At 43.4% G+C, this 26,015-nt stretch overlaps 2 protein-coding genes and 1 long non-coding RNA gene across 7 annotated transcripts in view; 2 read left to right on the forward strand and 1 right to left on the reverse strand.

Annotated features, from left to right (window-relative positions):
• The window catches only part of limk1a (LIM domain kinase 1a), a 62,655-nt gene extending 48,148 nt beyond the window's left edge, over nt 1-14,507 (forward strand). For all 3 annotated transcript variants that reach the window (XM_073053634.1, XM_073053636.1, XM_073053635.1), the window contains 6 exons: nt 159-218; nt 1,445-1,510; nt 2,945-3,098; nt 3,990-4,045; nt 6,022-6,179; nt 10,717-14,507. In XM_073053634.1, the coding sequence (XP_072909735.1) occupies nt 159-218; nt 1,445-1,510; nt 2,945-3,098; nt 3,990-4,045; nt 6,022-6,179; nt 10,717-10,867 (645 nt within the window). In that variant the 3' untranslated portion in view covers nt 10,868-14,507. The remainder of the gene's footprint in view (nt 1-158; nt 219-1,444; nt 1,511-2,944; nt 3,099-3,989; nt 4,046-6,021; nt 6,180-10,716) is intronic.
• A 1,305-nt stretch (nt 14,508-15,812) lies between these two features.
• LOC140731819 (uncharacterized) lies at nt 15,813-25,416 on the reverse strand. Its single transcript, XR_012099924.1, has 3 exons — nt 25,238-25,416; nt 21,116-21,625; nt 15,813-19,114 (listed from the first exon to the last, which is right to left on the reverse strand). It is a non-coding gene; the product is annotated as an uncharacterized lncRNA (long non-coding RNA).
• LOC140731817 (septin-4-like) overlaps nt 24,841-26,015 on the forward strand; it is a 92,320-nt gene continuing 91,145 nt past the window's right edge. The window contains exon 1 of one of the 3 annotated variants that reach the window (XM_073053663.1): nt 24,841-25,005. In XM_073053663.1, the coding sequence (XP_072909764.1) occupies nt 24,867-25,005 (139 nt within the window). In that variant the 5' untranslated portion in view covers nt 24,841-24,866. The remainder of the gene's footprint in view (nt 25,006-26,015) is intronic. The other 2 variants (XM_073053666.1, XM_073053669.1) reach the window with 2 other exon arrangements.

Here is a 26,015-nt window from a genome sequence, read left to right on the forward strand (position 1 = left end):
TCCCTCTGTAGTAGCACTTTCCATCTGCCCTTGGTGCTGAGACTTGATGGGTTGGTGAATGCAGTTGGCCAGCTGATGTATGGGGAGCTGTTTTATTGCAATAGAAGCTTAAATATAATAACGCTGATGGGGCTTTCTTTGTTTTCTGCCTCCTGTAGGACACTCCATTACCATGGGATCACCGAGTGAGCTTTGCCAGGGACATTGCTGAGGGAATGGTAAGGCTTGGGACTTGTGGAGAATCAAGTTGTCTAAATTCAATATTTAGACCCACCCAAAGAGGGTTAGCGCAAGAGAGAATCCACAGTTTGTAATAGCAATAATATTGTTTTGTGTGTGTGTGTTTTGTTGACTACTCATCAACAAATCTAGGTTAGGTTATTCACTAGGCAACTCTTAATTAAAGGTCTCACTGTATTATCTCTGCACAAACAACGTAACTATGTTAACACCAGGCCAACACCTTACGACATGAATCCTAACGTTCCCTCTGTACCAATACTCAGTCAGACCAATTCATAACACCAAAATAGAGAATCTCCTGTTGGCCAGACGATTGGTCCTTTTTTTTTCCCCTCCCAGCCCCTGCGCTAGTTAGTCTCCAGAGTTCTTGCCAGTTTGCATTTGAAGCCCTTCGTTCTTAGAGTCTTTCCTTATGAGTACAAATGTTGCGTTTCAGTTTCGTTGGCCCAAGGTCACCTGACTGATCTGTTACATTCCCATTGGCTGTAGTCCAGACCAGTACCAATTTATTGTCCTTCTACAAGTGTAATTAATGTCTCTTTGTTCTGAATCAGCTGGCTACTAGACTCAAGTTACTCAGTCCAGACACAGACTCCCCTATTCATAAACCTACATGTTCCATCGTACCAAAGAACACCACTCAAACAACTTCTTATTTGAAAAATTTCTCTAGTTCAGCAGGTTATCAGGAGCGTAGCTGTGTCAACTGTAAAGCACTTTGATAGAACTATTCCTGAGCAAAACCAGTTCACAAGACAGCTCACAAAATGGAGGCTACAGAGCAGCTTCACAAAATGGCAGCCTCCATTCCTTCAAGCACTTGGCAAGAACAAAGTCAACTGGTTTGCCTGCTTTTACTGTCCTTGACCCATTTGAGTTCAATATTTTCTTCAAGGCCAGCCGTTTTTCCTAACTTCCCTTCATAAAATTCCATGGGAAAGCCAGTTCTAAGAACACTGATATTATGGTGTCTGTAGCTCTGGAGAAGACTTTGCTACTGTAGATGACCTAGAACATTGTAGACCGTTTTTACTTGGGCATTGTAGGTAGGTTAGCCTCCACCCCCATTGCATTTGGAGGGGTGCTTTATCTCCCTTCTCCCCTCAAGTCATATAGGAGACACGTGCAAGTAAACTAAAGGAGACATGGTTACGTTTTCTTAAGCTCTTCACCGACCCTCCTGTGTTTATTTTTATTTCAGTCCTATCTGCATTCCATGAACATTATCCACCGAGATTTGAACTCCCATAACTGTCTTGTGCGAGAGGTAAGCATCAGCCAGGTGAGGTGGGAAAGAATCCACTACAACATGCAACTGTGGGGATATGTTGCTTGGCCTTTTGGGTGGAATTATCCTGAATATTCTTGTGGCGATAACTCATCTCCTGGGCAGTAGGAACACTGCATATGTTTGTGTGCGGGGAGAGGGTAGAAGCTGCTAGACATTGTGGTCCCTGCCCGAAGAAGTGTTGAGGTGGGTTGATGTATTAGAGACTCCCAAGTGATAATGGTCACTGTATGGCCAGCATCTAGCCAGCAAGGGAAGCTTGCTACCCACTGGAAGGGAAGAGTGGTAGGTAGGGTCTCTGATAGATCCACATTGTGTCTGGAGCCATACAAACAACAGATCTTTATTCAGAGACCAGAGGTCTCTTTTATAAGAAGTATCTCCATAAAGACATGTTTTAGTACAAAGGCTATAGCAGGTAATTGACTACAATTTCAATAGCCATTGCACAGTTTACTTCAGTATTTTGTGTGTAGACAAATGATTCCATAGAATTACATATCTACAACGTTGCACATTTTGACTAACAAGACCAGCTCTGAACGTGCCAACATCTTTGTTGTAATTGGGAAGTTTGTCAATATTCCTAAAGCTTTTGAGGATAAAACCCTGTTCTGTGTTGTCAGGACTAACTCTCCGGATATACAAGAACACCAAGTATTAAATTACAGAACAAATATGCCAATGACTATGTCTGTGACAAATAGCAAAATGGCCAGTCCTGTACCACCTTTTGATCTGTTGCAGTGGTGCAGAATATCTTAGCTGAAGATGCCGGATGTCTGGTTTGATGTAGGCCGATCAAAATAGCCCTGTATTCTGTACACTTGCCCAGTGCCTACCAGAGTGCCTCATGGCATGTGGTTTCCAAGCTATGTCTCTTGTGGCCTCTGGCTATGAGTTCCTAGCCTGCTGTTCAGCCGTGCTGTTTATTCATGCAATTGTTCTTGGAATTTCAAAACCAATTACAGCTTATAGGGTTTATTTATGAACAGATTGGAGACTGTATTAATGGCTACTACCCTACAATGCTTAACTGTTCCTGCTTCATCTCCCTCAGCCAAGAGGGTCTGGGTAGGGTTTCCCAACCTGGGGTCCATGGATCCCTCAGTTAATGGTATTGGTCCCTGGCATAAAAAAGGGTTGAGAACCACTAGTCTAGGGTGATGGTGGCTCCTACACATTACCAGTGTCAGGCCAGTGTTGGATGTCTGTGCATTGGTGATCTCTGTCCAGAGGAAAGCTCTGGCTGGAGTGTCACTGCCGTGGATGATGCATCATGACCAACAACGGTCTCGGCTTGGTGGGGTGGCGAACGAGGTGTTGAGGGTTATTCAGACGACTGTTCCTGGTGCTGTATGGTCTTTATCCAAGAACGATTAATTTAAATCTTGACTTTATCCCCCCCCCCAGAATAAAACATTAGTAGTGGCAGATTTTGGACTATCTCGACTGATGGTCGATGACAAGAAGCAGGAGAACCAGTCCACCATGAGGAAGCAGGACAGGAAGAAGCGCTACACCGTCGTGGGAAACCCGTACTGGATGGCTCCAGAGATGATCAATGGTCAGTGGGCAACTTGTTCTCCCACCCCCACCCCCCCCCAACCCCACGAAGTTATCCATTCATTTATTCCCCCAGGCTTCTCGGCATTGTGATTAGCCCGTTACCTCAGCCACAGGTCCTCTCTATATGTGAGCAGTGACTACAGGACGTAACCTTTCTCTAGTGTAGCTTCCCCAGGAAGCTGACTACTTGCCAGCAAGAATCTGTGGGTTATGACTGAGAATGAGGGAGTCCAGCTTCGTTATTCACTTTATCCTTTTGGCTGTCTGTCAGATCGGGAGTGGGGGATTGAGCTTCCTTGGCTTGGTGGCTCAATAACAGCTGACCACGCATCAGTCCAGTGGGCCTTGGAGAACCTTCGTGGAATCTTTCCGATCAATAGAATAAATGGTGTTTTAACATGATTTTTAAGCAAGTGAAATAACAATGGCCAGATCTTTTTTTTTAAGTCATTTATTATAAAGAGGGTCTCATTCCCTCAGCCTAACCAAAGTTACAGGTTTCAGATTTAGTTTCTTTTCTGATCTGTGGTGGAAAGTTGACCCCAGATATAGAGAACAAATTTAAATACCACAGTGTTTCCATTCCAGGTCAACAGCAAACAATTCTACTCTAGCCTGTATTATTATTTTCAGTCAAGGAGCACAGCATGGGAAGAGCATCAGCCCGTCCAGCCATTAGTAATGCCTCTGATTCTCTTCAGTGCTTGCCTCAGCCAGTGAAGTTTGTAAATTGATCAGGCTCCCTCTGCTGGTCAGCCTCTGGTAATGCTGGAGAGCACCCCAGATCATCGTTCTGTACTCTTCCTGATGTCTCTTGCCTGCCGTCTTTTATTTGTGCTTTACTTAACCTCTCAGAGATTTTCACTTTTTTAAAAATTATTTTTCCCAGGAAAAAGCTACGATGAGAAAGTTGACATCTTTTCATTTGGGATTGTGCTCTGTGAGGTAAGAAACCGACAAGCTGCAGTGTTTCTGATTGAAGGCTAGGACACTGTTGTCGTGCAGTCCTGATTGGTTCTTTAAATGTGGTAGAGAACTCTAACCAGGACAATTTATTAGTTAGAGGAGCATACAGTGTTTTTTAAAAGAAAAGGAAGCTTAAAGCCTCCCATTGTTTTTCCAGACTTTCCCCATTGTCCCGGTGTGATTGACATTACAATCCCAAACAACTGAAGCAAACCTGACCCAAGAGGCTGCTCCCTTAAATCTTAAGTAAAGGGGAATATTAGGAAAGGGTAAAGTTTAAGAGAATAAAAAGAGCCAGTTTCGTGGCCTTGCTTTGCATTTTTATCAGTTAAGAAAAAATATCGAAATTTGAATTATTTTCTGCTATTTTGAGGGAGGAAAGAGATGCCAAAATGATAAACTTTAGATCAGAACCAGAACAGGATTATTACAGCACACGAGGAAACCACGTATCCCGTACTACAGGTAACAGCAATATATTTTGGGAGGAAAAGCCTATGCTGGTTTAAATCCATTGATGCTAATTCCATTAGTCAGTGTTTCCAGAAATAGCCATGGATGCTGCCTGATCTGCTGAGTTCCTCCAGCATCTTGTGTGTTTTCCTATACTACCTTAGTAATAATCCCAAGCTCAGACATAAAGATCTCATCTACATGAAAGGATGCTGTTAGGGACCTGTTTGCAGCTTCTGTTTTCTGAAGCTAGGAAGGTAGTACAGTTGGCCGTCCGTAACCGTGGGGGTTTGGTTCCAGGAGCCCCCACAGACACTGAAATTTGCGGATGCTCAAGTCCCTTGTATACAATGGCGTAATATTTTCATGTAACCTACGCACATCCTCCCGTATACTTTAAAACATCTCTAGATTACTTATAATACCCAATACAATGTAAATGCTATGTAAATAGTTGTTATACTGTATTGTTTAGGGAATAATGACAAGAAAAAATGTCTGTACATGTTCAGTACAGACGCAACCATCGTAGCTCTTCCGCGAACCCTGAGCAGCGAAAAGTGAAGGTAGCGTTCAGCGTTTGTTCTGCTCTCAGCAAAACAGACACTCAGCATCAAGCCCCGTAGCTGTGAACTGCGCGAGATTTTCACGACGATTGGCAATGCTGCAATGATTGCAGAAAAGTATGACTTTGATTTTGAAAGGGCACGTGGGTTTAGGGCAGGTTTGCAGGATGTTTTGAGTGCTTACAAAGAACTGTATGATAGAAAAATGCGTGAGCCTTCCAGTGTGCTCGCTGTCTTCCCGATTCTGCTAAGTGAAAGCTGCACTGTACATACATTATTTCTGCTTTATATAGGCTGTGTATTTATCATATCATTCCTGCTTTTATTATACGTTAGTGTTATTTTAGGTTTTATGCATTATTTGGTATGATTTGGTAGGTTATTTTTTTGGGTCTGGGAACACATAAAAACACTCTACTTTCGGATAGCGGGGGAAACCTGGTACAATGGAAATTTTATGTAAATAGCTGTTACACTGTATTGTTTAAGGAATAAGAAGGAGAGAGAACTTCCGGGTTTATTTTTCGATCCCAATCCGTGGTTGGTTGAATCCGCGGATGCAGAACTCGCGGATACGGAGGGCTGACTCTAGTTAATAGATCAGAGGCAGGATTAGCAGAGATTGCTGATTGTTCAGAAAGATGTAACATATAAAAGATGAGATGGACCTATCATCAGCTTGGTCATCGTGTTGGTTGTCACGAGTTAACTTCCTAAAATTGTGTGATTCAGCTCTGGATTGCGTCTTGCTAAGCATTTTGAGGCTTCCAAAAGCAGCTGTTTGAAGTTGGGTCTCAACTTTAGGAGTGTCTGATTCAATGTACTAATGGAGTCTAACAAGTTGAAATCAAATAATTTGAACAGGTTTTTATTTGTGTGATAAAGCTTTCTGACGATATTGGCCTTATCTATTTTTCCTCCTCTGTCTTATTTAAGCTGATTGGTCGAGTGAATGCAGACCCAGATTACCTGCCCAGGACAACAGACTTTGGTCTGAATGTCCCAGTGTTCTTAGATCGATACTGTCCTGAGGATTGTCCAACAGCCTTCTTTCCACTTGCGGTTATGTGCTGTGACCTGGATCCTGAGAAAAGGTAAGTCTTTCTTTCATTGAGTGATCTCTGGTGCAGATTTTGGGTTGTGCAGTGGTTGAGTCGTGGAGTGGAAAGGTTTGGGCCACGTTTGGAGATGGTTCAGTTCATTGGGGAAATTGGAATGGAAGGACTCAAATAGGGTAAAGTTGGGGTGGTGGAAAAAAACTACCTTGTTCTACATTTGCCCTGAATGTACTCCTCGTTTAAGGAGTGAAGATTTAAATAGAGTCCAGCTTGGGAAGTTTTGAGCAGCTTGTTGAGATAAAGGATTTGAAATGCCACTGCAGGTAGTGTAAAGGTTTAGACACTTGTGAGATGTCTGGATCTACCACACCTTTGGACCAAACAGTAATTAGCCAGATTGTATAGGTCCTATTTTGTAACAGACATACCTGGCAATGCTCCACATAATAAGGTAGATGACTGTGTAACTATACTGAAACAGCTTGGGTGATGTTGCATCTAGATTTGGAGGACTGGTCTTTAGCAAAGTTGAGGTGTTACATGCTCCTTTAGACTTGGCTGTTTCCAGTGCCCTCGCATGTAGAGTGAATTAAATTGGCTGAAGTGAAGATCTTGGGAAGACAGTGAGGTGGATTATCACTTTGGCTATCCATTGTCACTTCTGGCTACACGTGTACTGAATGCCTCAGCTTTCTCCTGAGTAATTGCATGCTGGACGCTGCTATCATTGAGATGGGGATGTCCTCCTCACGTTAGCAGTTTAATTGTCCATCGTCGTCATTGTTATGTGCCGTGTCATATGTCATGCAATCATGGTCTCATAATTGGCAAGTTTTCTACAGAAGTGATTTGTCATTGCCTTCTGGGTGGTGTCTTTAGTCCCCAGCCATTATCAATACTCTTCAGAGATTGTCTGCCTGACGTCAGTGGTCGCATAAGCAGGACTTGTGATGTGCACCAGCTGCCAGTACAACCATCACCACCTGCTCCCATGGCTTCACGTGTTCCTGATCAGGGGCTAAGCTGGTTCCACAGCTTTCCCAAGGGTGACCTGCAACTAGCGGAGGGAAGGAGTGCCCTACACCTACTTTGGTAGAGACGTAGCTCCAGCCTGCCAACATAATGGTTTAATATAGTAGAACTGCAGAACTGCACTGTGAACCATTGGTTGGGAGAATAAGTTATCAATTGCTTGCTGACTTTTCTGCACTCTTCATTGAACCTGGCTTGACTGTGATGATAAAATGGAGGATGAACCAAATGTGCTGTGCATTTTTTGTAATGATGACAATCTGCAACATTTCATGATGCCTAGTTTAGCTGCCGGATCTGTCATGAGACCAACCCCTTGAGTACGTTTGTGAAGAAGTGCTCATCTGTATGTCAAGAGAACTTTCTCTGCTTGCCTTCTTGTCATCCTTTGCTGGGTTGCTAAAAATTTCCCCAGTCTTCAGCCTATCCCTAATCTCTACAACACGACATGGCTTTTTGAATTTGAAACCATCCTTGGGTTCCTCAGCCATGATGGTCAAATCTCATGGAGCCTTCCTTCAGCAGAAAGTACCTTTGCTGAAAGTCATGAAGTATCTATCCCCTTTAATGACTGCCTCTGCTGTACTGGTCACCCTACAATCCACTTCATTCTCCACTTATGCCATCTCTGTTGTCTTAACATTGTAATTGCCTTTGTCACTTCAACACACCAGTTTCTTACCATCAAATTCCACGCATCAGAATTGAGTTTCTCAGCCAGTGTCATTTCTCACCACTGCAGTGGGTAACAGCTCCAGCCCACTTATTTTCCTTTCTGCTTGTCTTCCTGAAAAGCCAAATACCCCCTGAACATGCAATTGCCTGGTAACCAGACCAGGAACTGAATCTTTGTACAAGCAGTGAGACATAACAAAGTTTCTGTACTAGTGCCATCAGCTTGCTTACTTTACGAATATTGTGTGTATCTGCATAAGGAGCCTTTAATTTTAACTTATTTTCTTTTACTTTGACTTTGGTACATCCTGCCCCTTCCTGGAGCTCTGATTTATCCTTATCCTTTCCATTCTTCTGCACTGTTGTCTCTTCCTGTCTCTTTGCCGACTTCCATCTCCAGCTTAGCTTTTCTCTCTCATCCTATCCAAAGATTCCCCACTCCTCTCAAGTTTAAATCCTCCCCAAGAACACTCACCTGACCATGTTCTCCCCGTTCCGTATTGAGGTTCAATACATCTGGCTTGTTGGTATCTCACCCAGAAACGGTACTAGTTCCTCAAGAATGTGAAAACCTCCTTCCTACACCATCCCTCCAGCTACAAATTCATCCGCTCTAACCTCATCCAGCATGTGGCAGGAAATCCAGGGATTACTGCCTTTTTTTTTAAAGGAAAAAAAACCCTTTTCAGTCATAGAATAAAACAGCCTCAAAACAGTCCCTTCATCCCAACTCATCCATCTACCTAAGCTAGTAACACACAAAATGGTGGAGTAACTCAGCAGGTCAGGTAGCATCAATGAAAGGAAATGAACAGTCGATGTTTTGGGCCAAGACCCATCATCAGGACCCTAGTGTCCCCATTTGCTGCTTTAACTGTGTCATTGGTACTGAACTGAACCAGGTTTCTGGCTGTGTAACCACTTTCTTTGGGATGCTCTTGAGCTGTATGGTGGCATGTCAGTGTGGAGTCACGTTGTATGTCCACAGAAACTGTCTCCGTAACGATTAACCTCTGTCTCCTTTGGACCTGAGCCACTCATGAATCTGAGGAAGGAAGACAGGAACTCCTTGCCTCCTAATCTGCTGGCAGTCACCCATTTCCCCCTGGGTCTACGTTCTGAGTGACCTTTCTAAATGTATTGTCTATGGTTTCACAGACAAAAGACATTAGCATGGTGTTACACAGCGCACTAATAGCCACTTCAGCCCTACTTGTCCATACCAACAGAGATGCCATCCTGAGCTAGTCCAGTTGGCCTGTACTTGGCCCTTATCCTTCTTCAAATGACTTCCACGATCTTATTCAACTTTCTTTTAAACATTGCAATTGTACCATCCTTTACCACTTCCTTTGCCCTTTTGTTCCATATACCTACCACCTTTATGTGGAAAATGTGTACCTTGGGTCCCCATTTTAAATCTTTCCCCTCTCATCTTAAATGCCCAGGGTAGCGGTGAGTCTGAAATCACCCTATCCTGAGGGGGAGAAAGACTGACCATCCACCTTCTCTAGGCCGTCAAGATTTCATAATCTCCTCCACCCCTCAGACGTGCTTTGGTTGAGGATGTGGTATTTGCTAACTAGACCACAGAGTGGGCTGACAAAACTGGGGCACGTGTGCCCAACTTGGCACGTGCAGAAAAGTTGTGTTCGTGCACGCCATGCGGTGCCACCTCTTGATTCTTTAAATCCACCCATAATAAAAAGATCCATTATGATGATCTTTACTACCGATGAATGATCTTGTTTTACAGCCCAAGGGCAGTGAGATGTTTTCACAGGAGATGTCTCACGCCAGCTTGGTACCAGCTAGACTGGTATAAGAAGACGGGACATTCAATGATGCAATTTGAAATCCTGGTGTTTGCAGTAATATTTAGATAGTAAACGGTTGGGCTGGTTAACATTGGAGTCGTTCTGCTTATGTTTTTTCTCTGTCATTTGTAAGTGAATTCCTGATATTCAGTGATAGTATATACTGTATGTAGTTTAGCACGTTAGGCATTATTTTCAATGATGAACTTGGTCAAGTCGAATTATAAGAGTAGGTAGTTTGGGCACACGTTCTCAAAAACATTGGCCATTCCTGCTAATTGTTGGTACAATAATAATGATAGCAGCCAGCTATAACACTTGTCCCATGCCTGAAGATGGGGTTAGAAGGCATTATGTAAACAGTTTGAGGTGCTGTAGAATGGTACAATATTATAGGAAGTCTGGCGGGTTTTGAATTTAACTCAATAATTCTGTTCACTCAGATTTACGTGTTAACAGTGGAAGTTTCTAACTGAATTTCCTGTAGTTTAATCATGCACAGCATGGACCAACAAAGCCAGAAGTCAAGTACTTGAATAGCTGACATGTGTAGTTGTACATATGATAGCTCAGAGTACTCAACCTTGTCATCTTGTTTTGACTTTCTTGTTATCTAATCTATTGTCATCAACTGTTCTATGAATGCCTGCAGGAAAATGAATCTCAAGGTAGAATATGCTGATGTGTATGGTCTTGAGTAATAAATTTACTTCGAACTTTGAAATCCGGTGAACTGAGGGGATAATGTAACTAAATTCCCCTTCCCACTAATAAGGGTTTTTCCTTAACCTGGTGGACAACAGATTGACTCTTATCAGTGTTTCAGCTGATCACTTTCATGTGCTGTGAGTAAGTCTCCAGCTCCCAGACGTGCATCAACAAGTAGCTGATAAATATAACTAAGAGGTGGTTTTGCAGTTACTCAAATAAGAGCTGAGTTCAGTGAGAAGAAAGATCTGAGGGTGGTTGATCAATATTAAATGTTGCATTGGAACTGTATTTTCTTAAGCCCGTCCTCATTGGTTCTGAAACCTGTTTGTCTTTCACAGGCCATCCTTCACAAAGTTGGGGCAGTGGCTTTTGGCCCTGAAGCTGCATGTGGAGATGCGCCTCCCACTCACCTCTGACCTGGAACAGATCGATCAGTCCTTCTTCCAGAATCACTCGAGGAGCAAGGAGAACCTTCTGCAGCCCATGTGAGGGGGCCGCACCGAGCAGGAGGCTGCATCATCAGTGTTAATCACCAGCATGCTGATGGTCAGCTGACCAACTTCACTTAGGCACACATCTCACCTGCATGCAGGGTGCACAGCTGCTGTTTACAATCCTGCCGGGTGATGCTTCAGCTTTTAACATTTCACGGGACAGCAAAACTCAGCCATCCACATTCAGCTGGACATAGAACGTGTACAGTAAATCAGGAGTTTCCGCGGCGGATTTCCTGGAGCTTTGGTGTCCAAGCCAGAAATTTGACTCCTCAGGCATTCTGCAGTTAGTGTTGGTACAGAGTTCCTGTTCAAATGCTGATTATAGAAAGATTTGCTCTGGAGTAATGAGTAAGAGGCCTTACGGCACCGGTACTCACTCCCAGCAAGCACGGGTTTGCAGTAGAGAAATGCCCCAAGCTTGGCAGTCTCATTGGCAAGAGGGGCCATGGGGTGGTTGGCGTAAGAACAGTCAGGTTGTCATGATGTATGCTGTTTGGACTGAGCAGAGTAAGACGTTAACCTGCTCTTGGCGTGCACTCTGTGCCCGAGCTGGGACCATAGCGCGTTATCTTGAGCAAAAGCATTCCATTCCAAGCACTACCACCACTCATCCTGATGAGGACAAACTTAGAAACCAGCACGAAGCCTCTCATAGGGTGACAACTTGGAAGCAGTTAAGGGGGAGCTTCGGCAATTACTATTATAATTTAGAAAACTCATTTAATGAATGGTTTGAAGATTATAGTGAAATATTGTAATTTGCCATGTGCCGCCCTACTACTTAAGATTCAGGGTCTTTAATGAGTCAAGTGGTCAGTAACTTGCGGAAAGGAGTCGTCCTGAATGCAAGTTCCAAAACAATAACCACTACAAATTTGGGCACTCCCAAGATTTGATTATTTTCTCAGTGAGTTGCTTGCGTTGTGCCTACACACTTGATTAAGATTGAGCCCCTCTGGAAATAACCCATTTAGTTTCAACCTCCTTCACTTCCCCTGTTTCTACAAAGACTGGACAATCTGTCTTTGATCTCCTGATCTCATTGACATAACCACTGTTTTAAAGTCCAGAGCACCTTATTATTTGTCAGTCCACTTTAAACATTCCAATTGAAAACTGGATTTAATTTTCTTTTTTTTTAAAATATTTTTGGTTTTGGATCCTTGAGGTCCCTTATTGATTTTGTTTGCATATTTGGCCATTTTATTAGTATTATTAATCTTACTTTCCGCTTCAAGGATCTGTTTTGGCCCTCTGTGCTTAGCAACACAGCCATTGTTATTAATCAACTATTGATTGCAAGATGTCAAACGTTTCTGGGGGAAAATGAAGTCGACCTGAGTTCTAGCTTAGAGCCTCTGGCAGAGCAATACAAGTCCTCAAATATCTTCTGTTGGTAATGCTCCTGATTCCAGAAATGGTGGCCATCAATGATTATTTTTCATCCTTGCATGAATGTGTTTTGATCAACTTCCCAAAAGCTATAAATTTTGTTTTCTGTTCTTCAGCCATGATGGTTCTTGCCCTGTAATTTGCATAGTTGTTGCTTTTTAGCTTCTATTCAGGATTGTATTCATTGTCCTCCACCTTAGATTAATATCTACATTACGCTTGGCCTGATTTGCAAGTTTTCTACCCACCTACCTTTCCCGCACCCCACCCACGTTCATACCATTTACTTTCATATCACAGCACTTGTTTCGCACTGATGGACAAAGCCAAATTCTGATCAGGCACGTACACTTGTCATGGACAGTAAGCTGCATTTTAAGAACTGGTTGTTACATCTCTCACCTCTTGGACCTTGGCTGTAACCCACCCTGGAATGAGTCAAACCTCTCTGACCAGGTATATGTTTACCAGTATAATCCTGTGGTGCACAACTGTTGTAATTTTTTTTTAAAACACTCTCAGTGGCTAGAGTGGGAATTCTCTTGAAACTGGGCCAACTCACGAAGTGGAAAACTATTTGAGGAGCTTTACGTAACCTGTGTTCTGTTTGACCTGATATGTGGTAGCTAACAGCTAGTTACTTTCCAGACATAAACTTACGATGACTGTGTATTCTCACTTGGCTGAGATGGAATCCAGTGAAGCTTTGGCTTTGATTGTTCAGGTAATGAAATAGTTAACAGGAACAAATCATTGAAACGTTGCTTACCAATTACTAATATCAGAAGACTCTTCTACTCAGACCATTGAGGAAAAGAAAAAAAAACCTTGTATAACCCTTAAATATTTGCTTGTGAGAATATTCAATATAAAATCTTCACGTTCTGTCTTCACAACCAAACGGCAATGGGCATTTTTTTTTTAAATTCCAGTAAAATCTGCATGTAGGGATGTTTTATAAACAAGGCAATTAAGAGACAACTAGGGGCTTAGCACTAACCTATTGACAGGTGCAAAATTTGTATTAGTTAATGAGATAAGATTGTGGGCTTGACATCCACGTAGCATTACTGGTGAGATGGTCTCCATTTCAGTGGGAGAAGGTATAAATCTCTGCCAATCATTTCTTTGCTAATAGACCAGTATGTCAGAGAAGAATTTGAAAATTAGAGTTGGGAATTCCAAGGAATTGTTCTGTTCAAACAATTCTTTCAAAGTTACCAAGGATTTTTAATGTTAATCCTAGAGGAGCTTCATCGTATACATTAAGGATTTTTGCATTTGACTGCTTTTCACTGTTCCAAGCTAATTAAATATTCCACTTACAAATTATCCAAAAACTGTGCCAATTATGGGGCAGCTCTGTCTTACAGAATGTTACATATGGTACGGTAGATTATCTGGTACTGTATGGTACAGAGCTAAGATTTGACACTGGTCTTGTTCTGAGCCAGCCTAGGGCATTACAGTTGGCTTCTGTGGTCGTCCTTTAGGAATGGTAAGCAACTTGATTCATCTTGTGTGTTCCTGATGTCTATCTGGCAGCCCATGCTTCAAACTGCTTTGTGTGGATTCTGGTTGGTTGGAATCGGATTAAAATTCTTGGTTCATTGCCATCCAGGGGTTAGTTAGTTCCCCTACATGCATTGTCTCAATCCCTCCATGAACGATGGCAGCTTGGGCTGTTGTAGATCCACCCCCAGCATTTTGGTGCCTTCAGTGGTCAAGGGAGAAACCCCTTTGAAAATGGAACAATGTTATTTGCCATATGTTGCTGTCAATTTTGTACTGAAACTTTACACTATTGTAGAGGGCCATGCCCAGACAAGAGGAATATGCTATTTATAGAGTAAAAGAGAATAAATGATATTCATTTTAAGTGTGTCAGTCTTAACTAAATGAAATCTTTAATCCTTGCCATCAGAATGTTTGAGACCAGGTGAACACGACTGTAAACCCTGCAATGAAAACGCTGTAAGTCTCATTACACAGAATTGTTCTGTGCCTTGTTTAGTCAGACCAGTGATTGGCTTCTTGTTCATGAACTCAAAACCTGCATTTCCTTAAAATGTCTTAATTTATTGTTTCTGTGAATTCAGTTATTGTTCATTTAATTCTCATGTTTATGTTGTGAAAACTCAAGCTGTGAACATGGTGCACTTTAAACACAGGAGGCTGACGATGACAGCAAGTCTGTAAAGTACTATAATGGGGGAAAATGGAATAAAACCAGCTTCATCTCAACCCAAAATTTCTGCTTTTGTTTTTGTTATATAGCTTAAATGGCGTATCTGCAATAGGGCTTTTAATAGCCACCATCCCTGCACTGTGCTGTGACTCCTGCTAAAAACTTGGAAATATTGGAAGTAAAAACAATACCTAACTGATTTGTGGATAACACAGAGCAGTGGCCCATGAGGGGAGCACAACAGCCTGCATTGTCTGAGAAACTCACTGCCCACTATGCTGCTGGCATTTAGGGCAACAATAAAGTTCCTCCATCCCTGAACCATTGCACACAGATACAGAAGGATTCTTCATTGCTAAGTTGACTAGTCAGGGTTGTTGGCCTTGAACTGAACCCCTGAACCTGGAGCACTGGTGGATCACTTTTGGTCTGACCTGTTTGGCATGAGTGACCTTACCAAGAGTCAAAACACAAGGTCCTGACTCCAGCCAACATAGCTCTCCAGGAAACTGAGGCATGCAAGCCTTCAAACCCTACACAATGTTGTCCTCTTGGAGGTTGTCCGAGAAAGAAGATGGAAATCATTGTCGCATGTCTATGACAGGTTAACATTGAACTAAAACTAATGGGAAGTAGGCCACTCTTGACTTTCTGAATGAATGAATGAAGGGTCAAGTGACATCAAATGAGATGCTATCTTGGATCAGTGCTGAGTCAACTTTGGCCTCTGCCTAAAACTACATATATTAACACACAAAGTGCGGGAGGAACTTGTGTGTTGAACAGCATCGACAGAGGGAAATGGACAGTCGACACTTTGGGCCAAGGCCCTTCATCTGGACTGAAAGATAGGAGAGACAGTCAAAATAAGGTGGTCAAGGGCAGAGGGTGGGTCCAGGTGAGGAGGGGCAATAGGCAGATGGGAGCGGGGCGAGTGGGAATAGTGTGGAATTTGGGAGGTAGTTGGTAGAAGTGACAGATGGCTGTAGTCAGAATTTGATAGGAAAGAAAGGTGGAGCATGGAATGGAATCGAGGGAGGTAGATGGGATAATGGATTAAGTGTAGGTAATGGGCACTTGGAGAGGCCAGAGAAGACAGTGATGAGAGCAGGAGAGAGAGAACGACCAAGAAGCAGCTTACCAAAAGTTGAAGAATTCAACAAGCATGCTACCAGGTGATAGACTAGTGTGAATAGCAACCTTGTGTGTGAGAATGCCACGGTACTGGGTATTCAAGTGTTCTGGGCAGAACAGAGTAAACCATGTTCTATTTAATTGTATCTGAGTTGGGAGGTTGACATGGAGATCAATACAACAGAATATTCCATTTTGAGTTCAAGTTTAATTATCACTCAGTTACACGTGAATACAAACAAATGAAACAGCGTCTCTCTAGGGTGAAGTGCAAAACACAGAACCAACAATCATACCTTCAGTTTCTCTGCCAACGAGCAACTCACTGATGGGCAGTACTTTAAGTTCATAATGTCCAGCAGGGTCTTGTGATTGTTTTTTTTTAGAAAAAAAGACTATAGCACCTTTGGTTGGTGCCTTAGAAGTTGCTGTGTTTGAGTGTGCCACCATCTTACCAGAAGCTTTCCAGGTTTTACATTTGGCTCACCCAAAATTTATCCAGAAAACTGGAAACGTCCAGACCAAAAGACCTAAGGTGCAGACGCTGGAGAGCTGCAAAGTGTCTGTTAAATTCAGCTGCTGCAAATGGCTCTCTTGTTGGGGGGGGAACAAAGACATTGATGCCTGTAAGACACTTAATTATTTATGTTAAATCATGACTTTTGCTGGTGGAATGCAGGAGGTGTGTGGTCCCTCCTTGCAGGCAATGCATAGGATATTTCATCACAGGACAAAGCTGTTAGGACAGCAGATGCCTTTGCAATTGACTTTATCACCGGAGTCTGGGGTGCTTCCTGTCTGGTGGAATGGGCTGGCAGATGTTGTGGAGGCCAGGCCATTTGGTTGGAGTTGCCAAGCTGAACAACGTCAGCTGTCAAAAGCCCAGCAGTACACTCTAGCAATGGAAACTCTGTATTTGCTGCTGGAGCACAAATCCCCACTTTGTGGGATGGTCATAGTTCTGATGCTCCAGCTACATGGAGCCACATAGACACAAGGTTAGTGCAGCATTGGATTAACACAGGACGCCAGCTTCATTGTGGACAGGGTCAAAACCAATCTAACCCAATATCCAACAAGGAATTAGTCATTGTCTAAGGATGATGTGGAGTGATAAAACTGGCAGAAGAGCCTTTAAATAGTAGAGGGTAGTTAATAATGATGATGACATAAAAAGTTTTATATTTACTTATGGAGATATAGCGTGGAATAGGGCCTTGGAGCTGCACCACCCAGTGATGCCCTGATTTAACCTTGGCCTAAACACAGGATAGTTTACAATGACCAATTAACCTGCTGGCAGGTATGCAAGAGGAAACCGGAGCACCCAGAGGAAATCAACGTCGTCATGGGGAGAACGTACAGGCAGTAGCGGGAATTGAACCTAGGTCGCTGGTGCTGTAAAACATTGTGCTAACCACTACACTACCGTGCCGCCATTGATGTGTGTTAGAAGCACGTAGCTGGGAAAGAAGGCATCGGGAAGATTGTCGGACTGGGGGAACGGCAATGTGATGGGACTAAGTTGGGAATAAATCTATGAAAAAGTGAAAGTAGGCTGGAAGAGGAGGGATAAAGGAAAAATGGGGTGAAATGTATAGAAAATACTAATGAGAATTAAAGATAAAATCAATTGGTATGAATGTACCCAGTTTCCAAATAACATCTCAGATCCATCATCCCTGTCAAGATCCTTCGTACGACCCCATCTGCTCTTTTAATGACTCAGTAAGACACCTCTTTTTAACTGGGAAGGATTCCATTCCACTACTGTTGACAAAGCCCTCAAATGTACCATTTCCCCCATTTGTGTGCTCAGCCCTTCTCCTTTTTCCCAGAACTAGAGTACTGTTCCCCTTGGCTTTGAACTCCATCCATTAATCTCCATGTTATCCTGTGCCATTTGTGACATCTACTTGATATCAATGCCACACCAATTCTTTCGACATTCTGAACATTTCCTCTGGGCCACTGTGGTTCTTCATTCCACCAATGCCTCCTCTCCATCCTCTGGCATCTTCCTGTGCTGCTGTAGAAGATGCAACATCTGCTCTAAGTAAACAGTGATTTTATCCGCATTTTTTTACACTTCACCATAATCATTGTTCATGATTTGCTGAGATTAAATACTAATTGAGTGATTGTTTCATGAAACAACTCTGTACATTCTGCATTTGTGTCACTGAGCTTTTGGTTGCCTCTACCTAATTCTCCTAATCCTACTTCCTCAGCCCCCTACAATGTTTAATGAAGCCTTAGATCAGTTGTGGATCACGCCTCATCTTTTGCCTTGTCCGATCACAGACCCTGGACTCAGCAATCAGATTCACAATTTTAGATGGTGATACTTCTGCTCAGCTGATCCGTTGTCTCTTCTGCCTTCAGTGCACCTTGCCTTGTTTTTGAATTATTTCTACAGCAAAATAAGTCCCCTTTATTTATTAACTGAAGAGTATTTTTAACAATCACTTGTCCATTTAATGTCTCGTATCTTCTACAATCCTTCCAATCAAAGGCTGGGCTGATATTTCCTCAAGCTTTAGAATAATGAGAAGAGATCTCAATGAGATACAAAATTCTTAAGAGGATTTGCATGAAAAATGTGGTGTTGCTGTTTCCCCTGACGGGGGGACTTGAAGGCACAGTCTCAAAATGAGAAGTCGGTCATTCAGGACTAAGAGGAGAAGAATATTTCTGGAATTATAAGTCACTGAATATATTCAAGACAGAGGCTGGTAGATTTGGGTATTGATGGAATCAATTAATACGGAGTTGGTGATGCTGAGGTAAAATATAAACTACAATTTTACTTATTTCTGGAATAGACACAAGGAGCCAAATAACCTACTTTGGAATGTTCTACCATTCCTTTCTCTGCATTTTGTAAGTTTATATATTAATAGATTTTCCCGGTTCTGATGAAACCTTATTGACCTGAAATATTAAATCTCTTACCCTCTGGAGATGCTGAGGATATACAGTATTTTCTGTTTTTACTTCACTAAATGAATAAGAATTTAATTGGCAAATGCAGCATAATAAGGAAGAACCTAGGTTTTAATTCCAGCCTACAGTTTGAAACCAGTCTGTATTAGCTCCAATTACAATATAATAGAAGCAATCATACCCTTGCTTCAACTTGGAAGTCAATAAAGCCCATGCTTTGTTCAGTTTTAACAGTTTTCTGCCTGCGTCAGAAGCTTCTTTCATCTCCATGATACAACTTCAGCTAGTCATTATTGTCAGGTACGATCTGTGAGCTATTCTTTAATTCCCTGTAGTAAATGTTGGCCATCCACTTAATGTCTAGAACTCACAGTCTCGAAGAATGGTTTCAGCCCGAAACATCGACTGTTTATTCATTTCCATAGACGTGCCTGACCTGCTGAGTTCCTTCTTCATTTTGTGTGTGTTGTCTTGGATTTCCAGCGTCTGTAGACTTTCACATGTTCAGGATCCACTTAATATGCTCCAGTTTATTTTGCTGCTCCAATAGACCTGTCCTGTCTGATTTATCCATAGATCCTATGTGGAAGAGAAGAATAATAAAGAAAAATCATAATTATAATTCAATAGATGCATCACCAAAGAATCTTCACATAATCTAACTCATTAATCATCTTTCCTATCCTGAAGTAGCTGGCTCTCCCGGAAATCCAAAACCTCTTGTAATGCTGATCACCAAGACTGCAGAATTATATTTAGAGTATCTGCTGCCTGATAAAACCTAATGACTCCGTTTCACAAGCAGAAACTGCAGCATTAAACTCTTGCAGGTATTCCTTCATAATGAGTCCCTCGGGATCAAAGATGATTTGGTTCCGTCTCAGTTCCATGGGTCCTGGGGGTGATTTGTGAAATCAATGTAAATTCCTGTAAATTTTATCACAGTTTGAAGGAGGTCCTTGGTGAGATGATAAGGGCTTTAGTGCCCTCTGTGTTGTTAATACGGGGCTTTTATGTGCTTCCAAATGGAAGTCCATTGTAAACAGCAGAATCGGGTTCTCAGTGCCACCAAGACTGCTCCTTGTCCACTTTGAGGATTTCCAGGTTTATTGTACATTTTTATGGAGATCTTAAGAGCATCCTTGAATCTTTTTCTCTGCTCATTTATCACAAGAGAGCTTGGAATAAGCTATTGATTCTGGATCCTGAACGTGAAAGAGATGACTAAATGTAATTAGGGTCTCAATACTGGGGACATTGATGCGAGAGACTGATGTTTGGTTATCCTTCCAGTGAAATGAGAGCATTTGCAGTGATAGCATTTGTGGTACCTCTCCAGTGCTTTGAGGTGCCTGTTGTATGTGATTCATCTGAGAAGCAATAAGGAGAGGAGAGATGGTTGCTATTAGCTTATGCTGAGTCTAGCATCTGATTTCAAACATCCTTTACGTCCAATGGCTAAAGTCTGCACATGGTGCAGTGATGGTGATTTTGATCAGGTGCTAATTGCTTGTATGCTTTTGCATATCAAACAAAGCTATGAAAAGTCATACTGAAGACACTTTATAGATATTATTAAAATGAACTTGATAGTTCTATGTTGGACTAATATCCATCTAAGTACAAATAAAAATTCTCTTTGCTGCCGTGTACTTGGATCACGATGGAGTGGAAACTTCCTTCCATCCGTATTTTACTTTGATCTGCATCACTGAAGCTTTCGAAGGAGAATCCAATCATTTCCTCAGTGTGTAATAAATCCCTCAGCGTTGTCATTTCAGAGGATCTGTTCCGGGTCTAGCCATTACAAAGAAAGCACGGCAGAACCTCTACTTTCTTAGAAGTTTGCCCTTGTACGGAAAAGCCTGCAAAAAGTAGAGGATATGGCCCAGTCCATCATGGGTAAGCTCTCTTCACCATTGAGCACATTTACGTGCAGCAAACACACAAGATGCTGGAGGAACTCAGCAGTCAGGCAGCATCTATGGAACAGAGTGAACAGTCGACATTTCAGGCCGAGACCCTTCATCAGGACTGGAAAGAAAGGAGGAAGAAGTCAAAATGGGAAGATTGGGGAGGGGAGGAAGTACAAGGTGGTAGATGAAACGGGGAGAGGGTGAAGAGCTGGGAAAATGATTGGTGGAAGAGATAAGGGTTGAAGACCATGGAAGAAAGGGAAGAGGGAGGAGCACCAGAGGGAGTTGATGGGCAGTTAAGAAGAGAAGGTGTGGGAGGCAAACACAAATGGGGAATGGTGAAGGAAGGAGGGGAGGTAATTACCTGATGTTTGGGAAATCAATATTCATGCCATCATGCCAGACAGACTCACTTTCGACCTTCATCTCATGTTTTCAATACTTATTGCTTCTTTAGTTGTTATTATTATTATGATTTCTGTTTTTTCTTTCTTTTTGTGTCTGCAGTTTGTTGTTTTTTCGCACACTGGTTGTTGTCCATCTTATTGGGTGTGGCCTTTCACTGATTCTATTATGTTTCATCCATTTACGGAGAATGCCCGCAAGAAATTGAATCTCAGGGTTATACATGGTGACGTATACGTGCTTTGATAATAACACTTACTTTGAACTTTGAACATTTTCGAACTTTCACCAGCTGCAACACTCCTTTACAAATTTTTGAAGAGTTTCATGTCCCGTTCTTATGGAGGTTTCTCAGTACAACGGTATCACCTTCCATTGCAAGTAGACATGTGTAGACACTGAATCTCTATCTTTAGGCTTTCTGTTGTCTGGGATGACCACAGATGTTGTGTCCCAGCTGTCTACGTGCTATGCAAGGCAGTACACAAGCCAGGGCGGTAGGATGCACAGAGCAAGCGGTTTCCCATGTTGTAGGCTCCTCCTCTCTAAGCAGCTGAATAACCCATAGGAACGGCGTTGACCAATACAGTGTCGCAGGAGGTGCCAGTCAGCATTGAATGCGACGTAGGGACTCGAGCTCCAGATTTTTCCTCAGTGTTTACTCCTGAAGCCTTCCCCATGAGTGGGTATAACTGCAAGTTGGCAGAGGTTCGAGGTCGGAGCTTTCCTTCTCCTAGATGAGCTGCCAACCACGGCTGACGGGCCCCATCTGCCGAAAGAACCATAGAACATTACAGCACAGAAACAGGGGCCTTTTGGCCCTTCTTGGCTGTGCCAAACCATTATTCTGCCTAGTCCCACTGACCTGCACCTGGACCATATCCCTCCATACACCTCTCATCCATGTACCTGTCCAAGTTTTTCTTAAATGTTAAAAGTGAGTCTGCATTTACCACTTCATCTGGCAGCTCATTCCACACTCCCACCACTCTGTGTGTGAAGAAGCCCCTCCCAATGTTCCCTTTAAACTTTCCCCCTTCACCCATAACCCATGTCCTCTGGTTTCTTTCTCCCCTAGCCTCAGTGGAAAAAGCCTGCTTACATTCATTCTATCTATACCCATCATAATTTTATATACTTCTATCAAGTCTCCCCTCATTCTTCTACGCTCCAGGGAATAAAGTCCTAACCTATTCAACCGTTCTCTGTAACTCAGTTTCTCAAGTCCCGGCAACATCCTTGTAAACCTTCTCCTCACTCTTTTAATCTTATTAATATCCTTCCAGTAACTTGGTGACCGCAACTGTACACAATACTCCAAATTCGGCCTCACCAATACCTTATACAACCTCACCATAACATTCCAACTCTTACACTCAATACTTTGATTTATAAAGGCCAATGTACCAAAAGCTCTCTTTACTACCCTATCTACCTGTGACACCACTTTTAGGGAATTTTGTATCTGTATTCCTAGATCCCTCTGTTCTACTGCACTCCTCAGTGCCCTGCCATTTACCTTGTACGTTCTACCTTGGTTTGTCCTTCAAAAGTGCAATACATGCCAGTAACCTGATTATGTCCTTTCTCCCATCAGTAGAAACTGTTCAGGTGGGCTGAGTTGCTAAGCCACACAAGAAGGCCAGGAGCTGGACTTGGTTGTCAGAGGCTGTTTGAAACCGATGCCATTGGGAGCATTTAATAGGTAGTGGGAGCTTATCCCTACTACCACCTGCAGATACAACAACCTGAAGAAACTGGATTTCTATCTCATTGTAGAATTACCAAGCCCAGTTTTCTCAAACAACCCATACAGACATTCACGTAATGATCTGGCTGATCTTGCCTTAACATTGCTGAATATCGCACTCTCCACCATCTGGATTACACCTTTGATCCAGCACAATATACACCCACCAGTCCCTTTGGCAAGGGGGGCGAGGGGGCAGCGGAATGGGGCAGCAGGTAGTGCTTTGGTTTCCCTGGTCTGATCCCGACCTGTGGACATGCTTGAATGGACTTCACACACTCTCCCTGTGATCCCGCTGCTTTCTCCTGGGTGTCCCACTTCCCTACGAATGTTTCATTCGGCAAGTTAACTAACTGCGGTAAACTGCACCCTGTGCAAGTGGACGGTAGGTGGGAGAGTCAAGGTGGAGTTGATGGTCATGTGAGAGAGAACAGGTTAAAGGGAAATTATGGCTGAAGTGGGATTGATCACGTGGCACTATTTCTAAGCGCTAAGAAAACCAAATTCATTTTCACCGAGGTAAGACTCCCACCTGCTCCTCCAGCCCCCGATGTGTCTGCTGCTCGTGTGGCTCCACTCCCTCGTGTTCTAGTGCTGGGAAGTCACTGGCTTACCCTCACACACCACAAGACAAAACAGAAAACAACTGCACGTATAAGCTGCGGCCAAAGCTCCTTCACGGCAATGCAGTAACTCGTATAGAAGTACGGTGCAGAAACAGGCCTTTTGGCCCATCTAGTTCATGCCTACTCCCATTGCCCTGCACTGGGACCACAGCCCTCCATACCCCTACTGTCCATATACCAATCCAAGCTTTTCTTAAATGTTGAAATCGAGCTCGCATGTACCACTTGTGCTGGATGGAGGTTCTTAGTGGAAGACCCTTTCTAATGTAGGTTGGGAGACCACAGTTGTCATCCATTCATGAGTAGAATCGTTGCTCGTTGTAACTGTGACGTGCCTACTGAACTGCAGACATCGGGGTAGATGCCTTTGTCACCCGTGGTTAAAGGCGAAGCAGATGCCATACTCCAAGCAGGACACTTTCTACGGCACATCAATAAAATTTGGTGAGAGTTAAAGGGAATGTGCTAACTTCCTTTAGCTTCTCGAAGAAGTAGAGGCATTGGTGAACTTTCCTGGCTGTGGCATCAACGTGCTTGACCAGGACAGGCTACTAGTGGTGTTCAATCATAGGAACTTGTCTCCAACGTTCTTGAGGTTGTTATCATGCACAAGGCTAAATCAACTCAGCATTATTTGAGATACAGCCCAGTGAGGTGGTATCAGCTTAAGACTTCTAAATCAGAGGTTTCCAACCCTTTTTATGGCAGGGACCAATGCAATTCAGCAGGGGGTCCATGGACCCCAGGCTGGGGATCCTCTGGCCAGGCAGCCATGAGTGTAGTGGGAGGAGTGGCTGACTTTGTGGGGCACTTATTTTGAGCGGAATCCTGGTGGGGGAAGCTGTTGCCTGTCCTTTCTGATTGCAATCTATTGGTCAGAGAGTCACGGATCCAATTGCAGAGGGGGGTATTGAGTCCCAATGACACAATGGCCAATTTTTGCCAGTTCTTTTTCACTGGGTAGGTGGGAATGCCAATTTGGCCAAATTTACAACAACCTTGGCCACCAAAACAAAGCAGGTGAAATTCAACAATGCAACAATGAAAGCATCTGTGGAGATGAATAAATAGTTGACCTTTCAGGCCAAGACCATTCTTCAAAACTGCTTCAGCCGAAACGTCGACTACTGCCATTGATGCTACCTGACCTGATTTCTCCAGCGTTTTGCGTGTGTTGGTTTGGATTTCCAGCAACTGCACACTTTCCGGTGTAGCAGAAATTCAAAGTTCAGGCAGGAGTCTCTCCACTTATGACATGTCAGTCACCAATTCACCCACAAATCCGCAGGTCGCAGTGAAGTCTCCGTTCATGGCGTGTAAATTATTTAAACCTGCGTCCGGGGTGTTAATTTACAGCCATTGTCCCGCTGGATGGTCACAGGTAAAACTCCCGCGTCAGAGTGAGCGAGTTCAGCAGCCGGACACACTTTGTGGCGTGTGCGGGGGGCGCCCTTTGTGATGGGGAGCGCACGTTAGTGAGGAAGGCCCTGTGGGCATCAAGCGGGAGCGTAGGAAAGGGGAGAGGCGCCTGCCAGCAGGGCGCAGCGCTGCCAGAAGGGGGAAGATGACGGACGAGGTGCTGCAGAAGGCGTTGCTGAGTATGGGTAAGTCCCGCCGCAACACTTGCACATTCAATGATGTCCAGCCCACTGCTGCAGCTTACAGCTCTCTCCTCTCTTTTTTTCCCTCTCTCTCTCTCTCTCCCTTTGCCGATTCTGGATTTTGGACACGGCTGCCGCCTGATCGCTGTGTTGGGACGGCCCAGACTGGGAGGTAAGTCCAATTCTTAAATCACTGTCCTTCCTGGGCCAACACCCTGCTTGCTCCCTGGGCATTTAACAATCCGAAATCTTTCGTAAATCCGGACCGTGAATATTATTATTGTATATGTTCACTCGGGTATTTGTATGCGTTTAGTACGGAAAATTTGTCTGAATGGGGCAGCTTTAAACTGGATTTGCGTCAGTGCCAGTGAACGGTGTGTGGGCGCGTTTAAGCACCTTACCTTGTCTTCCCTCTTGGCAAGTTCACACTGGCATCTCCTCAGCACTGTGCGTGTGCACTTCCATTCAAAGTACCATGGCGGTAATCAGCTTTACAGAGCGATGTGAATGTAAAATTGTACACAGCAACCTCCCACAGACGGCAATAAGACCGTTTGCAGAATTGTCCCAAATGATCATCTGTTCAGATGTTGTAACGAATTTTTCAGTGAACCTGAAAATTTTAAGGAGGGCGTAAGAAGGCGGCCAACGTCACCTCGCAAGTCAGATGCTGAACCTTCGGAATTCCTACAAAAAGTAGTGGATACGGCCCACTCCATCACAGGTAAAGCCCTCCCCATCATTAAGCTTATCTATACAGAGCAGTGTCAAAGGAAAGCGGCATCCATCATCAGGGACCCCCACCACCCAGATCATGCCCTCTTCTCACTGCTGCCATCAGGATGAAGGTGCAGGACTCTGACAGCAAGGTTCAGGAACGGTTATTACCCCTCAGCCATCAGGCTCTTGAACCAGTGGGGAGAACTTCACTCGCTTCATCAGTGAAATGGCCTCACTATCAAGAACTCATCATGTCCCGCTCTCAATGGTTATTGTTTATTTATTATTAGGTTTTTTTTCTTTTTGTATTTTCAGTTTGTTGTCTTTTGGTTGTTTGTTTGCCCTGTTGGGTACCATCTATGATGCTATTATGGTTCTGGGATTTACTAAGTATACCCACAAGAAAATGAATCACGGGGTTGTATAGGATGACATATATGTACTTACTGATAAACCTAC

The sequence above is a fragment of the Hemitrygon akajei genome, chromosome 8, assembly GCF_048418815.1.
Source record: "Hemitrygon akajei chromosome 8, sHemAka1.3, whole genome shotgun sequence".
In the NCBI taxonomy this organism is placed as follows: Eukaryota; Metazoa; Chordata; class Chondrichthyes; order Myliobatiformes; family Dasyatidae; genus Hemitrygon; species Hemitrygon akajei.